The sequence below is a fragment of the Epinephelus fuscoguttatus genome, linkage group LG23 (assembly GCF_011397635.1).
Source record: "Epinephelus fuscoguttatus linkage group LG23, E.fuscoguttatus.final_Chr_v1".
In the NCBI taxonomy this organism is placed as follows: Eukaryota; Metazoa; Chordata; class Actinopteri; order Perciformes; family Serranidae; genus Epinephelus; species Epinephelus fuscoguttatus.
Window position 1 is genome coordinate 3,357,932 of NC_064774.1, and position 18,061 is coordinate 3,375,992.

At 40.2% G+C, this 18,061-nt stretch overlaps 1 protein-coding gene and 1 long non-coding RNA gene across 2 annotated transcripts; both read right to left on the reverse strand.

Moving 5' to 3' along the window:
* Positions 1-158: 158 nt before the first annotated feature.
* Positions 159-3,385, reverse strand: LOC125884017 (uncharacterized). Its single transcript, XR_007448632.1, has 3 exons — positions 3,312-3,385; positions 2,398-2,427; positions 159-2,284 (listed from the first exon to the last, which is right to left on the reverse strand). It is a non-coding gene; the product is annotated as an uncharacterized LOC125884017 (long non-coding RNA).
* An 8,847-nt stretch (positions 3,386-12,232) lies between these two features.
* Positions 12,233-17,073, reverse strand: LOC125883999 (butyrophilin subfamily 3 member A2-like). The gene is made up of 6 exons (XM_049568683.1): positions 17,029-17,073; positions 16,612-16,721; positions 15,365-15,706; positions 14,238-14,525; positions 14,027-14,146; positions 12,233-13,757 (listed from the first exon to the last, which is right to left on the reverse strand). The coding sequence occupies exons 2-6, from the start codon at positions 16,718-16,720 to the stop codon at positions 13,153-13,155; spliced, it is 1,464 nt and encodes a 487-aa protein (XP_049424640.1). The 5' UTR covers position 16,721; positions 17,029-17,073; the 3' UTR covers positions 12,233-13,152.
* Between the last annotated feature and the right edge of the window lie 988 nt (positions 17,074-18,061).

Sequence of the window (18,061 nt, forward strand, 5' to 3'; positions counted from 1 at the left end):
GATTATGGTAACAAACAGACTGAAAATCATTTCAAGTATTGTGCTGCCACTCAGTGGCACCCTTTATTATAACAACTGAGATGGTTGTGTCACTGTTATATATACACAGTTACAGTTAAATAATGTTTTTTTAATCATGTCAAGGAAACAAACAGAGATACAAGTAAACCGAACCCCAAAAGAGACCAGTTTCTACTATAGACCTTTTTACACAGAGCTGACATCCCTTTTTATGCCTCCTTTGCATTTTTATACAGAAAAAACAACAGGTATCATTCTGCTCCAGTGTGTGATTTTAGACAGCATGCCAGCATTACACAATTAAGAAGCGTGACGGACATGACATGTAAAGGCGGATTTAAACTTGTGCAGCAGCTCTATGCAGAGCCTAAGCTGTTATGAGGATTTATACTTGTGCGGTGGTGTGACTATGTCAGTCTGCAGTTACACCTCCAAAACACGAGTCAGTAGCGGGGTTTCTGTGAAGTGCTGTAAAGTTTAGTTGATTCAAAACACACATTAAACATACATTAAACACACATTAAACATGGCTTAATAGCGTCATTTTCAAACACAAGTACACAAATCAGCTTCACTATAACTCGCAGCATTCACAGACAAACACTTGTCTTTATCTGGACACATTTTCCCCACGAATACAACATGCTAACGTTATTAGCACAAGCCTATGGCATTTTACATTGTATAAATTAGCCTACTGGCTAGCGGACTTCTCTCTACTCATATGAAGCCAGGGACAACAGCTACATTTAACAAAGGTAATGGCACACAATTTGGCTCCATTACAGCTCACAAGGTTCATTGACAAAACAACTGTCTTATACTAAACAAATATGACATGCTTGATAGCACAAGCCTATGGCATTTTACATTGTACTATAAATTAGCCTGGTGATGAGTGAAGATTTCCTCTGCTCATATGAAGCCAGGATAAATCATCTGTATGTGCCCCTGTATCAAAAGGACTGGCCCTGGCTAGTGTTATTTTTTTTACATTACTGTTGAGTTATTGACTTACTGAGTAAGGTGGTTGCAAATTGTCAGTCTATTTTTGCTCACTTTTATTGCTAATCTTAAATAATATATCCTTTGCTATTTTGAATGTCATATGCATGTTGTTTTGTACAACTAACAATACATTTGTGATGGTTCTAAGTTAGAACACCAAGTCAACAAAACTTAGGTACAGGTAAATAACACAGTAGTTACATAAAGAAATAATGCTAACAGTGGGTCAAAGCAACCCATTGCCAAGCCGGGGTAGGCAGTATGATTTTGGCATCAATGGGTGAACATCCCATAAACCTTGAGTATTTTGGATTTTAAATGGACTGAGAAAAAACTAGACTACTGCACCTCCTCTTGACTCTGTTTTCAGGCTTTAGAAAATCTTGCCTGTGATGGGATACTTTGGCCCCCTGTCAGCAGCTGCAGTAGCGATATATCAGCCAGCGCAAACCACAGCTCAGAGGAACTGCCAGTAGCTCTCCTTGACACTTACTTTTCGGGATTTTGCGCGGACCAAAGGTCCGTCTCCCAGGGTGCTGCTGATTCTCCTCCCCGCAAAGTAGTTCACAGTGGTGGGGAGCAATGCAAAGGGATGGTGGGGTGGTCAGCAACTAATTGTTGTCTCAATTGTGGTCTGATAGAACAAGAGAGAGTGGGGCAAGAAAGGGCTGAGTGACTGAACTGCATGCAACTGGTGGTGGTCTGGTGGGATGAGCTTAGAGAGGGGAGAGCTGCAGGGGGAGGGTGTATTTTCAAATGTATTTTTTGTTTGTTTGTTTTGTTTGTTTTTTCCCTTTTCCAGATTTCTGCCTACCCCGGCTTTAATTGGTGACCCAATGGTTTCCTACCCTTAAGAACTGGTTAGAGTTTACCCAGTGTTGTGCCACTGTACTAACCCAGGGATTGACCAACATTTCTTTAAAAGTGTCCATGAGTGATTCCAGCTGAGGTAATGTCTGTCACCTTTTAGTGACAGTACACTACCAACTGGACAAAGCATTTACATTATGCCAGAGTTTAACTCTGGGGTATGTGGACCATCATGTATAGCAATTTACAACTTCATCACCACCATGCAGTTACAATGTCTGTAGGTGATAGCAGTGTAGCAGTGGCATTCAACAACAATCCAGTTTAGAAAATAATTACTAGTGTCTCAGATTTTATGTTGTGGCTCCTTTTTCCCATCTTGGTCTCAAAATTAATCCTCGTCTTCTGCGTTCTGGAGCTGCTGCTGTCAGTTGGGATTCCGAAACTTGAATTTACAGAGGAGAGAGAGATAGGTGAAAACACCAAATATGGAAGCAATATCTAAAAATGTCTGTAAGTAAGTAAATTCAGAGGAAACCTCATACAATGACAACTTACTTTATCTAAAAAGTTCCTGGTTCCTTCCACCTGGAAAAAAGCACATATTCAAGTAATTTCATGAAATGAATAAAATTCCTCAAACACACATATTGGCTGCGAAAAAATAAAAGCCTTGATAAACAGAAGAGAGAAAGTGGAAGAGATGATGTTTTGTATGGGTTGCCACCGGGGACATTATTCAGAATTACCTCTCACACACACACACATGTGAAATGCTCTTATATACACAAACAACTGAAAAATTATTTGTTTACATACACTACTGAAATGCTTTCACACATACTCGTGAAATACTCTCACACGCACTATTGAAACACTCTCATGCAAACAACTGAAACGCTCTCACACATACTAGTGAAACACTCTCACACTACTGAGAGCATTTCAGTTTATTATATGAGAGCATTTCAGTATGATGTGTGAGAGCGTTTCAGTATATTATATGAAAGCATTTTAGTATGATGTGTAAGAGCATTTCAGTGAAAATGGAAGGTGTTTCAGTAAAACCAGAAGGGCTCCCAGTTTGAATAAAATACACAATTCATACAGGTGAACGGCTGCGGTGTTTCAGTAGTGTATGTAATAGCATTTCAGTAGTGTGTAAGAGCATTTCAGTAGTGTGTGTGAGAGTGTTTCAGTAGTGTATGTAAGAGCGTTTCAGTAGTGTGTGTGAGAGCATTTCAGTAGTGTATGTAAGAGTGTTTCAGTAGTGTGTGTGAGAGTGTTTCAGTAGAGTGTGTGAGAGCATTTCAGTAGTGTATGTGAGCAAATAATTTTTCATTTGTTTGTATGAGCGTGTTTAAGTAGTGTATGTAAGAGCATTTCACGTGTGTGTGTGTGTGTGTGAGAGGTAATTCTGAATAATGTCTCTGGCAGCACCTCATAGATGGGTTTAAGATGAAGATACAAACCTTTGTTTCCTTGATCTCTTGGTGCAGGTCCTGCAGGTTGTTCTTCAACTTGTGCTTTTTCTCCTTCAGGTTCTGCAGTTAAAGGGATGGAAAAAGAGAAAATGAGACACAAGCCAAAGCATATGTTTACTGATTATGGTGTGTGAATGAACAAAGTAAAAAAAAAAAAATCATGGGTATGTCAAGAACCATCTGTATGGCTGTTAAATTTACATGCAGTTGTTGCTAACTGATCTCTGATGGTTAAATAACTCATACAGTTGTTTTGTTTTCATTTGAAAAACACAACATTTGGGTCTCCTGCAGTATTAATTTCATTAACAAAAACTAAAAAAATTTTTTCATCAACAACCTTTTTTACATGATGAAAACAATACGACAACGAGCTTTAAACAGATCTTGATAATGAAAACTACAACAAAATCTAGGTTTCATTTTCATTTTGGAGACATGACGAAAATGTTAGTGGTGGACTATCGAACATCACCGTGAATGCAATGATCTTCAGATGCCTGATGAGCGACAGGCTGGTAAACTCTAGTAAATAGTCTGCACCACGATGTTTCCGTTGGTGCAAGTTGTGAGGTGTAATTTAGCAGTAAATAATCAGCTGTGTGTGTCTGACTGTGAATGGTGAAGCTGCTGAATGGATTTGTGGAGTTTGTTAGTTGCAGCGGTGGCTGTTAGCAGCTAGCTCCGCTTGCAGCCAGTGGCAGCCGGACTTCACAGCTTTACCCCGCAGGACTCCACTCAGTCCGGACTGGAGAAGCTGTGTTGTGCTGTAGCTGTGCTGTAAGTAAACAGTCTAATTGAGTTTTAACCTCCAGACTAACATGTTGCAGATGACGAAAGAATTCAGGCTTTAATCAAGTTATTTTTCTGCTTCTAGAAAACTAATGGAAAGAAAGCAATGTCTCGTTAAAAAACAATCAGTTCTGTTCTTAGTTGGTCTCAAGCAGTGGTCTGAAGCTGGGCAGGCATCTCACCGATGTCATCCCCTCGTCCTCTAAGTGACAAAGTCTATGTCAAAACTATGTCACTTTAGTATATGAGGATATGATGAAGTATGGGGCTGCCTAAGTTAAACTTGGCTTCACTCTGGGTGTCAAGAACAGTTTGTCAAGGCTTGTCATTTCATTGCAAGTACAAATAAGAACCTTATTCCTCTTAGCATCCAGCTGCTCCTTCAGGGTCTCCACTTCCCTCTCAGCTGCTTCCCTCCTTTGCTGCTCTTCCCTGAGCTGCTGTTTGGCACGCCACCACACAAACTGTGAAAAGAGAAAGAGTTATAGAGTTAAGTTCCTGCAGTACACACGCTGACAAATATTACCATCACAAAAAAATCACTTTCCTTTCACTTTGTCCAGATTTTTTTTTAATTTGATACCTTATTATCATAAGCTGGTCTTGTTGTTTTATCCTCTTTGGAAACAAAACTCTTGCTTTATCACATTAACTTATTAAACACTCACCAGCCACTTTATTAGGTACTCCTGTACCTGTCATTAGGGCAAATAGCTCAGCCAATCACGTGGCAACAGCTCAATGCATTTAGTCATGGTGAAGACGAGCTGCTAAAGTTCAAACTGAGCATCAGAATGATGAAGAAAGGTGATTTAAGTGACTTTGAACGTGGCATGGTTGTTGGTGCCAGACGGGCTGCTCTGAGTATTTACTGGGATTTTCAGCACAACCATCTCTAGGGTTTACAGAGGATGGTCCCAAAAAGAGAAAATATCCAGTGAGCCAAAATTGTCACAGTTCATCTCTGCCTCACCACTCTGCGCCTGCCTGCTTCAATCTGCCAATCAGACACACCCCTCTCATCAAGCCAGCTCCACTCCCCTGTGCTCTCTGCTCTGCTCTGGCTGCATTTAAGCCCCTGCTCCACACTCATTCATTGCCAGATTGTTCTTGATGTTTGCACCAGACTCTCCAGCGTTTCTCTGCCTGATCTCCCGGTTTCGACCCTGCTTGCCTCCGACTATCCTGGCTCAACAATCTCCTGGAAATCACCTCAGCTTTCCGTCCCCGACGACGATCCTTGCCTGTCCCTTTCTGGATTCTGCCTGTCTGCTCCCTTGGCTAACCGGTGATTACCTGATTCAGCTCTACAGAGCAAGTGTTACTCCTGTCTCCTCTGTGGCTTCCTGTAGTTCTGTGACTCTGATTTTTCCTTCACTGAGTGAGTACAAGACTGAGTTTCACGGACATTACTCACCAGTGTCCTGGTTTGGTTCGGCTGAGCCTAACCTCCAATCCCCACTAGACTGTTAAAGGCCAGTGGCCAGAAGACAGACTGTTTTGCCTACTGCCATTGTTTCCTGGACGTGTGCTAATAAAGTTTGTTACCAACAATACCTGCCTGTCTTTGTGCTGCTATTGGGTCCAAACCAAACCAGAGGTCAGAGGTCCAAGGAGAATGGCCAGACTGGTTCAAGATGATAGAAAGGCAACAGGAAGTCAAATAAGCACTGGTTCCAACCAAGGTGTGCAGAAGAGCATCTCTGAAGCAACAACACCTTGTCCAACCTTGAAGCAGATGGGCTACAGCAGCAGAAGACCACACCAGGTGCCACTCCTGTCAGCTAACAACAGGAAACTGAGGCTACAATTCACACGGGTTTTCTCACCAAAACTGGACAATAGAAGATTGGAAAAACCACATTCAGATGGAAGCATGGATCCATCCTGCCTTGTATCAACGCTTCAGGCTGCTGCTGCTGCTGGTGGTGTAATGGTGTGGGGGAGATTTTCTTAGTACCAACTGAGCATGGTTTAAACACCACAGCCTACCTGAGTATTGTTGCTGAGCGTGTCCATCCCTTTATGACCACAGTGTACCCATCTTCTGATGGCTACTTCCAGCAGGATAACGCACCATGTCACAAAGCTCACATCATCTCAAACATGACAATGAGTTCACTGTACTCCAATGGCCTCCACAGTCACCAGATCTCAGTCCAATAGAGCACCTTTGGGATGTGCTGGAACGGGAGATTCTCATCATGGATGTGCAGCCGACAAATCTGCAGCAGCTGTGTGATGTCATCATGTCAATATGGACCAACATCTCTGAGGAATGTTTCCAGCACCTTGTTGGATCTATGACACCAAGAATTAAAAAGGGGGTCCAACCTGGCAGTAGCAAGTGGCTGGTGAGTTCTTGCTCAGATCAGACTTTACTTTCTCTTCTTCCATGAGCTGCTATTGTTTCTCTCTATCTCTACTGGAAATGAATGTCCTCTTTCTTAACTTGCCTTTTTAGGTGTTTCTTTTCTGTCTCCCTTTTCCAAAGTGTCGAAGAGCGTCTCTATCTCCGTTAATGTTTCAGAAAGAGGTTTGTTGGATTGGTTCTTCTTCTTTTCTCCTCCCTCAATTTCATCTGCCGATTTTTTCTCACTCTCTGTGTAAAAATTTAAAGCACGGTAGTTACTGCAAGTAGGACGTTGAGCTATAAGAAGGTACCACAGAATGTGAGGCATTGCAGTCTAATTACATTGCTCTTTCACCACCCATGAAATACTGAAATATTGTAAAACTTCGATTAAAAGTTTAGTTCCGATAAAACACCCAATCCCTTTTCCTAGCCTGGTGTGACTTCACATTTTGACAAAAAAGGCCTGTCTCGATTAGAGGCCTGGTCTGGTTGCCAAGCAGTTCTGTGTCATAGCAGTTCTTTGGATGTACAAAAGTGGGTTTTTGGCTTCCCACTTGAGCTAATGTTAGATAGCTCGCACATAAAAATGTTAAAACTTTTGTGAGTATGGAGATGCTACACATGGTCAGCTTAGATAGATTCTCCACAATAAGATCATTTAGTTCACTTTACTGAAACCATGAGCACCAGAGACAACTGCATCGTAATGCATTCAGATTTACTGGCATTAAGAAAAAGAGGTGGTGACTCCCTTCTTCTGAAGCTGTCAAGTTTTACAGTATGTAAACCAATGAAATGTAATTAAAAAAATACAATTTTAATATAACTGTTGTGTTATACACAAGGAGCTTATTACTTACCTTTTTTATGGTGTCTCCACTTGAACACAACAAAGACAACTGCGGCAATAGATAAGAGGAAAACACTCAAACCAATGGTCACTGGGACAGCAGGACATGATGGGACCATGAAGAAATCAGCTGAAATCATAAAAAAACTGTGTTATTCAGGTATTGTATATCTTCAAACCATGGATACATTATGTTTGTATGTTTTCTACGAATAAGTGTCTCTTAAGTGACGTAGTTCTGATTACATGTGTGACCTGACTTTGACATCAGGAGGTGGGGGGGGGGGGGGGGGGGTTGGTCGATGGCGTGATACCTTGGCAAGACGCCTGCCAAGCTGCAGACCACTATTCAAAACCAACAAACAGTAAAACTGTTTTTTCATTCACGACACATCAAGGAATTTCCAGCTGCATTTTGTCATCAAAACTGCGGAATTTTTTTAGCGCCACATATAGTTATCAGAAAAATGAGCTCTCAACTAAGAAAATCAATGTGAATGCCCCCTCAGGTCAGAGCAACTCATAAGGTTGGTGAAAATGTTGGCACATTACTTGCAGAGCTGACGTCAGAGACACAGAAACGTGCCAAAAATGTTGAATTAATTTAAATATAGCATGTGATTATTTGATCACTTGTAATTTGTAATATGGAATTAGGTTAAAACTGTTAGTTCCTGTCTACGTAGAGTCAACTAGATTATTTAGAATTGTTATTTATTAATAGTAACCCTAAAAGAATACAGGAAAAGCAACAATCTAATAGTTTTTGGGAATGTATTAATGCAGTAACAAGTCTGGGACAATTATGTTGTTTAAATGCTCTGAGCAGATCTTTGTAGCATCCATGTTGTTTCCACATAAAAACGACAAGCTCATGAATACACCAAAGTTGGAATAACTCAGGAAATGGGACTATCCGAGATACACGTGAATGAACCTGGTCAGGGAATTACCAAAAACATGAAATTGTGTTGACATGCCTTCAGTTAATTATGCAACCACATTCGACTTAGATATGCGTCACCCTAGACAATGTTTCTACCTGGAACCTGGATGTGTGTCTCTGTGGTCTGGTTGATGTTCCTCTGTTGGACTCTACAGGTGAAGCTGTTGCTGTGTCTCTTCTCCACAGTCACTCTGCTGCTGACAGTATAGAGGTCATTAGGACCTCTGACTGTCTCTGTAGGTCCAGCAGAGAGGAGCTTTCCCTCACCGTCCAGCCACAACACCTCAGGCTCTGGATACCAGCCTGCAGACTCACACTGTAACACCACTCCACTGGTGGCCTTATGGATGCCTGCTATACTGATGACAGGTGAGGAGATGGCACCTGGTGATGACAGAAAGGCCACAGATGATTTTGCATAATGTTATGATACCTGCTTCAGGGTAGATCACCGTTGCAGAACAGACAGTCTAGATCCTTCTGCCAAATGAGCATCAGTGTTCCCGTCCACTTCCAATCAAAGCATTTGTATTTTCCTGTTTTAGAGAGTTTCACTCTGAATATTTTAAGTGAGACATTTCCGGTTTGATCTGATCCACAAACAGAGCCATGCAGTTTTTATTTGAATTCGCTGATGCAAAACAAGCCGTCCCTTCTGGCGAACATGGATGTATCCTTGGACTCGAACAGGTCTGGTCCACTCTACTGTCATGGCATTGGTCGCAGGTTGAAAACGACATGGTAGAACGACATCACCGCCCGCCAAGGCTATGATTGGTTGAGGTGAACAAATCAGCTGAGACCGCTCTGCAAAAGGCTAAACAACACAGTGATAACTGTTCTTCTAGCTGACTGTTTTTTTACTCTACAAAGTAGTATGTGGTCAGCACTGATGTGTCTTTAACATTGTGTGGTTTCTCAATGACCTTCGCATTATGTTTAGTTTTATTTATTTTGAATGACTAAACAGTAAGACACAAAAGCTTATATTATGCAAGTATATTAATCTATAGTGTGTCTGTTTACCTGTGTTAAGGGGGAGACTGTGGAGCACAAACAGCCAGATGCCAAAGCAGCTGCACAGACTCATTTTCTTCTGTGGACCAATGCGGAGTACTAACAGGCTGGTGAGAAACATCATCAATTTAAGATCAAATTAATTCTGCACGTCACAAAGTAACGCTGCAGAGCAGCTTCACATGTTTTCCATTTCCATGTCAGTTTTTGTATCACTGGCTTTTAAAGTTAAAAAGTAAAAATATAAAAGACCAAAAATATCTTTTAAACAATTTTTCAAGGTTACACCAAGAGGCCACACCTAATCCTAATGGTTATTTTTGTTTTTGTTTTTTTTTTCCAATCAAAAGTTGGGGATGAAACCAACAGAACCGCTCAGTTCCGTCCTATGTTTTCGTCACTCCTCTGGAGCCAGAAACACTGCAGTCTGTTTATTCATCCTCAGAGAATCATGACTCTTGCTCTTCATGGATTCAGAGTTCACACAATTCTGAATACTCGTCACCTGTGGAAAGTCCTGTGTTTTGTGACTCATCCACCACTCCAACAGCTGTATTTCCTTCTGTCAGTGCATTGATCAAGTCAACAGCCTGGTTAGATTGCCTAAGTGTCACAACCGTTGGGACAGAGTGTCTTTCATGAATTGTCTTCTCTGACTTGTGTCTTTTCTGGTTCTTTTCACTGTACACGGGCGACTGAACTAGTCGACCCCTCTTGGGATTAAGCCATGTAGATGGCCCACAAACAGCCTTTGTTGTGGCGGTAGCAGATGACATCACATTGTTAATGATCTTGTGTATCATGAACAACAAAATGCCGTAAAAGGCTATAATTATGTGATTCTTATATAGAAAAGGTGACAGCTACCATGATCAAAGTGTTCTGTTTGCTCTCACTTGCACAGATATGAACTCACTTCCCAATGTAACTGTTAATAAAATCAACAGAAGTATCTCATTTCTCTCCTGATTAGACAGAGCCGTGACACTGTATCAGCTATTGATTAAAAGGCAACAAACATTGGTGGTATTTAACATTATGCACAAAAATATTAGGTAGTACTAATATCAATATTTCTCCCAACAATTTTGTAGCAATTCCCTTGTATTTGTGATTGAGAAGTCAGTTCGTGTTTACTTACTTGAAAAGAAAGATGTCTCTGCTGTCCTAACAGCAATGTAATTGACCTTTGGACTGGTGTTATTTTACTGAACACACCATGAACTTACAATATATGGTTAATAATTTACATACACATACAACTAGTACTTGTATAGTAGCCTACAAAGAATATAAATGCTTCATTGTAAAAATGCCTGATTGTTGTGACAGCTTTGTTTTTATTGTTTCTGTTAAGACTGCTGTTTTCAAACTAAAACAAACATTTTTTTTTTTTTTGCTTTTCAAAGAGGTAAACATCTAAATCCATAAAAACACAAACACTGATTCTTTATAGCTCTGTGCTGCCCTCTTAAGGATGAGTTTTGCTCGTGGCAACTTATAGCCAGGCCTCATCAAATACAGTATTCTGTATGTTTATGGTCTTATGAAAAACATAATTGAATTTAAAAAAAAAATCAGAATATGCTATCATGTCAATCTTATTGTTTCTCTTGAATCTGTGTCAGGTAAATTTGAAAAAAAAACAAAAAAAAACAAAAACAGAATGGCAATCCACCTGACAGTCATGTAGACATGTCACTAATAATCACAAATGTTGTCCTCATGGTGGTACTGGAGGAAAAGTCGTCGGGATTTATCCTCTGGTAACCATGAATGTCTGCACTTCATTTCTGTTTAGTCCTCTCAATACTTCTAGAGATATTTCATTCTGGACCAAAATGGTAGGGTTGGGTTGAACCAAGATAATACTCATAAAGGTAAGTCATGTAAAACTTTATTTGCAGAACACATTTACAAACAACTGCAATTTACCAAAGAGCTGAACAGGCATGAAATACCCAAACAGCTAAATACAAAAGCAAACAAAAATCAGAACAATAGAAAACAAGACACATAAAAGAACAAATTGCAGCACAACAGATGATGAAGTCAGTGAAGGTGTCGGGCTTAAATCAATCATATCCCAATGAGAAGAGGTGGGCCTTCAGCGGCAGAGTGTCTGTACTCTCAGGAGTTTTTATACCAATAGGTAAGCTGCTTCAGAGTTTAGGGGGAGCCACTGTGAAGGCTTGGTTGCCAGTGTTTTTGTGTCTACTGCTCGGAGCATCTGATCGGTTGACCTTAGTGTTCTAACTTGAGCATTAAGATACAGTAGTTCTGCTGGATAAGATCAGACCAGACCTTAAGAACAAGTAATTAACTCTTAAAATCAATCCTAAAACAGGCAGGAAGCCAGTGGAGGGAGACCAGTACTGGTGCTTTGTGGTCCTATTTTCTTTTACTAGTAAGAAGATGAGCAGTAGGCTGTGCTAACTGCAGATGGCAAAGTGGCGACTGATCTACACCACATACAAAGAATTACAATAGTCTAGCTGAGAGGTAATAAAAGAATGAATACATTTTTGGTGGAGAGACAGATGGGCTTTTACTTTGGCTAAAAGTCCAGAAAAAGCTAAACATCAGGGCAAGGTTGTTCAAAAGGTGTTATCCAGACAAAAATGATTCGGTTTTGGTAATACTTTTTTGTTTTTCTTCCATGGATCACGTAATCCAGCTCACTTTTGTCCCAGTTGTTCAAAAAAGAAGAACTGGATAGGATCACTCTCGGATTACCAGGACTTAAAGAAGAAGATTATATTGTGTTTGATATTAACAGCTATTTTGTTGAATATCTAATTAGTAATAAATTCATTATTTTATCCACAGCCATGTTTAGCTCACCCACTTTTTCATGATATGGATGCAGTAATTCAAGTTGAACATATTGAAGCATTTTTCAAATATTTCAAATAATATACAACAACAGGTAGAACAGGGAGCATGGGTAAATTATTCATTTTTATTTCAACATTCAAAAGAAATGTTACACATTTTCTGCACTGTTTGTCTTTATGCCTTTACACCACTGGGCCTAACTTGTAACTGAGGAAGAAACTAGAAAATGACCAGCAGATGGCAGCAAACATTAAGAACATATGCATAGATTTAAGTTTGAATGATTTAATTTTTATCTACTGTCATCACCCTTAACGTTCTTAATTCATATCCTTCTTTTGAATTAATGTCTTGACTGTGACAGCTCACAGTTTATTATTAATTTCTTTATGATTTTAATAAATAAAAGACTCAAGTTCTTTTTCATTTTCTCCCTTTAATCCAGTCTGAATCCAGCCTTCTGCTGGGATCAGGGTAACCCTGATATTTTGGATCAGAGTAATACTTATCCTATTCAAATGTTTTGAGCAACACAGACTGGAGGTTTGGTCTGAATAAAAAAGTGGATTGAATTACCTGACCTTATCTGATCAAAAAATCCTGTTTTCCTTTTAAACAACAGGGCCCTGAACTAATTTGTTTTTCAAATTTGAGGGAGGTGTTAAAAATTTTTAAGTAAGATCATGGCCGTGGTTGAAAGAAACAAGCATTGACTACTGGAAGAAAATTAAGAAACAAAGAGTGGCCTCCTATACCTGCATTACTTTTACATATGCTCCTGACAGTCAGTCGTACATCACATGGCCATTAGAGGTCCCTGTCAGGTAAATGTAAATTTACCATGGGCTTTTAATGAACAAATGACCAATCTAGTCCTTCTTCTGGTGATGAAAAGCTACCTTCCATTAAAGAAATGCTCAGTCAGAAATGTTATTTTACAGCTCATCCTGTCACTGTTTTATAATCCGTCAGAAAACCTTACTGCAGCTGTTTAAGATCTATAAAGAGATGAACGAATCCTCTTTAATGTTTATGTTCCATAATGGTTTGACTTGAATTTTATTTCAGTTTCTTCGCTCTGGTCTTCTGTCTCCTCCAGTTGCTTTTTGATTTGCTCCCTGAGATTATCTAACACTTTCTTCCTCTCTGTAACCATGGTAACACCACAAAATATTGACCTTAAAAATATGTCTGTTTCCTGCATACGTTTCTCAAGTTCTTTCTTTGCTGTATCAAGATTTGTATTCTTATCTAGGCAGTGTTTTTCAACCCGTTTCTCTTCTGAGTAGTTTTTATCATTATTTACCCATTTCTGTTTAATTTTCTCTACCCCTGACATAATCTCATCCCTTTGCATCTCTATATCATGCAGTTGTAATCCCAAGTGATGCATCTGGTCATGCAGATTATTTTTGTGACCCGCTAAGAATTTATGCAGCCCTTCGACATCTTTGCATTCTTCTTCAACTTCCTTTAATTTTACATCCAGTTTTTCCTGATCCACATCCTTGACTGTCGTGCTCTCAGCCATGACTGGAAGTGTTTCTCTTTTCTCCTCATTAAGCAATTGAAGTTCTGTGTCGTTACCTAAAGCTGACGTTGTTGCTTTTGTTTCTTTTCTCATAAAGTTGTTGCCTGTTGTCAAACAAAAACAGAAAGTGTAAAACTGAGAAGGACAGATAGTGATGGCCAAATGAGGCCTCATGAACCGCTGTCTTTATTTTCTGAAGCCACTAGATGGCACTGTCTGTTCAACAAAGGTTTGAAAGCACATTTCACTGTCATTCCTTCAGCCTTTATCTTTAAACCAAGAGCGCCATCTGGTCAGGAAATTAAGAAAAGCGTTTCATGAGGCTTAATTTGGCCATCACTACAGACAGAGTATGCTAATGAATTACACTTACAATTTTGTTTCTGTCTCCATTTCCATACAACAAAGACAAGTGCAAGAATAACCATGGAGACCACAGCCAAGCCAATGGTAACAGGAGCAGCAGAACTACACACAGCATTGAAGACATCATCTATAATGATAAAACAAAGGAAACCAACAAGTCAACCACAGATATTTGACACTAAAACAGTGAGCATATGAACACAGAACTCATTATCTACCTGGAACCTGGATGTGTGTCTCTGTGGTCTGGTTGATGTTCCTCTGTTGGACTCTACAGGTGAAGCTGTTGCTGTGTCTCTTCTCCACAGTCACTCTGCTGCTGACAGTATAGAGGTCATCAGGACCTCTGACTGTCTCTGTAGGTCCAGCAGAGAGGAGGTTTCCCTCACCGTCCAGCCACAACACCTCAGGCTCTGGATACCAGCCTGCAGACTCACACTGTAACACCACTCCTCTGAGGTCATTGTCAGTCCTCATAAAGCTAACAGTGAGTGAAGAGACTGCACCTGATGAAAGAGGAAAACTCGACATAATAGTTAGAACGAAAAAGTCTCAATTGAAATTCTTGGAAATACCAACGATTTGTCACCTCAAGTCATCAAATATCGCCACTTTGTCAATGGACTTTCGTGTCTACATATTACCTGCTCAATATCTATCATCGTCTGCTGTTGATTTTCTCGGACAGGACGTCAACAAAATCACATGGTTAAGTTTAGGCAAGAAAAGGACATGGCAAGCAGCAACCAAACATCAACAAAAATGTGTGGTTAGGTTTAGAAAAAACATCATGGTTTGGCTCTACCTTCATACCGGAAGCAAACACTTGCTTCCCGGGTGAAAGTCCAGGGTTTGTCGAACCTATCCACCACCCTTGCTGCCCATGCTATACAGACTTTTCAGCTCCTTATATTACATTGTTACTGACAGCACTTTTGACCGTCCAGCAGTGTATCATACCAACACAACCAGTGCCATCTGGCTGTCTTATGAAATGACACCACGCATCTGCATATCATACTGCCATGATAGGTGCTGTCTGGCCTTCTGGCGGTGTATCATACCGCTGCAATAGGTTACTTTGGCATTGCTATCTGACGCCAAACTCACTGACAAAGCTGCGGTATTTGACGACTTCAGAGTGAGAACAGGGTGGAAATACAGACTAGCTTGTATAATCCAGGCAGGAAAAGTTAAAAACAAATGCTGTCTCATTCCTTAAGAGCTACCAATCAACTGCTCTTCAATGAGTCAGGTCTCACTTTCCTGCTGTAGATAAATGTGTTTCCACTGACTGTCACATTGTGGTTCGGCCCCATAAAACCAAAATAATTTATTCACTCACCAACAACAAGCTCAACAGTAGATTCTCTGCTCAGTGTGGGAATAAAGCACCTGTATTTCCCCTTATCAGAGATTTTTACTTTGCAGAGTTTCAGTGAAATGTCTCCATGTTTCAGTTTGGTGATGGACACTGATGTTCTCCCTACATAGGACTGATGTTTTTTCATCTCTAGTTCCACACCGTCACGCCACACATAAACAAATCTAGGATTCAGGTCAGGTCTCGTCCACTCCACGGTCTTGTCAGTGACATTAACAGCAGGTTCCAGATGGCATGGTAACATGATGTCTTGACCGACTGTTGCCACAATTGGCTGTGAAGGACTGACCATCTGAGACTGACCTGAAAGGGGAATAAAAATGTTCAAACACAGATTGATATATTTGATGTATTTATAATCAGGCTCAACAGCCAGAAAATGTGTCAAGGTTCAGAGGACTAAGAAACTAGGTGGCTTTATCGATTTAAAGTGCATGCAGTAGGAAATAAATGTGCCAGGCAATATTGTAATGGAGTTGAGTTTATTGTCTGTAGCTACAATGTTAAGTTGGATGTCATTTGCATGTAATGACACATAAAGAAACACAATACACAATCAAACCAGAGCTGTGGATGGTGTGTCACAGCAGAGAAAACAAAAGAGGTCCCAGAATTGAACCCTGTGGTACCCCGCATTTCACCAGACAACATAGATTCACATCTGGATATAAAATTTAGTTTTACACTTGGATTATTCGTCATTCATCATGAAGACACAAACACAATTCCACATAAATGATCATATTGCTCTGCAACTGCTGGATGTCTAAATGAGCAACTGTTTGCTATTGAGTTCATGATATAAACTTAAAAGGGGATGATCTTTTAAGATCTTTTTTTTGTGTTTACAACTTTCACAATATTACAAGTCAAATTTCCAACAGGCACAAATAAAAATATTTATCTATCTACAACAGCCGTGCCATCGAGTGTGCCCATGAAAAACACTCTCCATCTTGGGCTGTCTTCTGCTGACTCAGAGGAGAAAGGGACTGTCTAACAGACAGTTTGAGAGACTCTTCCTCACGAGATATAGTGAATTTACTAACCTACTATAAAGCCATGATTTCGTGGGCAAGCGATTCAAGTGAGTTTGTGTTTGGCCCATTAAATGCTGTATTGTTTGTTTGGTTTTTCATTTTAAGTCTGTCATAGTTTATAGATTAAGCAGCAATTTGAGATTTTGAAGTGTTCAGTGATGTCTTTACCTCTGCAAGGACATGTTAGGAAGAGGACGGCAGCAGTGAAATGGAAAATCATTGTGCAGATGGCATCGAGTCGAGGTTTAGAGGGACCTCCATCCATCATGAGAGGCATCCTAGTGTTTTGAAAGTTAAAATTTGAATTTTAATTCATGCAGCAGATTTGAGGCACCCTGATATCACTTAAACACGATACTCAGATTGACTGGATTTCATTAATTTGGGTTAGTTTAAGCCACACCACAAGTCCTGTGGTGTCAGTCACATGATCATATGACACATATATTCCATCTTAGAGCTATCAATAGTGTTTCCCCTCAGTCTTTATTCACTAATGTGAAGGGCAGGTATCTAACTTTAAAATAAGAACTTCAGAGCACTGTTGATTTTGCATTAATCATATATATATATTTTTAAGCCTACCTTTTAGCAGTTCAGGCAGTAACCTCCTTGTTGTCAGTGAAGTAGTGTCATGTTCAAAGTCCTCTAAAATCACATGTGCTCTAGTAAACTGTGTTTGTTAATCTTTAATGAGCAGCACTCTGTGTGTATTGTTAGCTACTGTAACTATACATTTCATCAGCCAGAAACATACAGTACTAACTGAAGTTAAGGGCACTGCATGACATTTTCTTCACTCAAAGAGCACTCCAGAGCAGTGGTTACCAACTGGTGGGTCTGGGTCCAAAAGTGGGGCACAGGTCCATTCCAAATGGACCACATGTGAGTAGCAAACATGTCACATTTGTGAAAAACACACTTTATTTTTAAGTGCTGTTTCCTGCTGTGCAGTGAGTGATTAACAGAGAGCTACTTGACAGAGACAGCACACTCGTTCAATATCATGGCCAAATGCAAGTACAACGCTGAATGTATTAAACTGTGTGGACCCTGAACTAATGACTAAGGAGAAATATGGACACTGTGTCCGGACCAGTTGGGAACCACTGCTCTAGAGGGCACTGCATCAAGCTTCTTTACTTGAAGTGCACTCTAAAGGGCACTTCGTCATTTGAAGGGCAGCCTAGAGGACACTTTATGATGTTTATCTACCACTGGGGCATTGAGGGGGCACTTATGCAATGTTACCCTCACATTGTTTGAACATGTGGATGGAGATTGTGGCTGTCACCCACCAGTGACCAAGACATTTATGGTTTAAAGAAAATGTCTTGACAGTTATTGGTTAGATTGCCAGGCTGTTAGACAGTATGCTAGAACACTCAGTGAAACAGTGGCAAAAGGCTCTGAGCAGCTCTGCAGACAGGTTGTTCTTTTTCAGTGTATCTAAGAAGTAGAACCGCTGTTGAGCCTTTTTAACCAGGACAGAGGAGTTGATCATCCATGTAAGGTCCTCATTGATGTAAGTCCCCAGAAACTTAAAGCTGGTGACCCTGTCCACTTCCTGTCTGCTGATTGTTAGGGAAGAATGGTCCTCACAGTGTCTCCTGAAGTC

Coding starts and splice junctions, on each gene's coding strand:
- LOC125883999 (XM_049568683.1), bottom strand. CDS start 16,720: ATGCCTCTCATGATGGATGGAGGTCCCTCTAAACCTCGACTCGATGCC. Junction 15,707..16,611: donor CCTAACATGTCCTTGCAGAG/GTAAAGACATCA, acceptor TTCCCCTTTCAG/GTCAGTCTCAGATGGTCAGT. Junction 14,147..14,237: donor GACACACATCCAGGTTCCAG/GTAGATAATGAG, acceptor TTATCATTATAG/ATGATGTCTTCAATGCTGTG.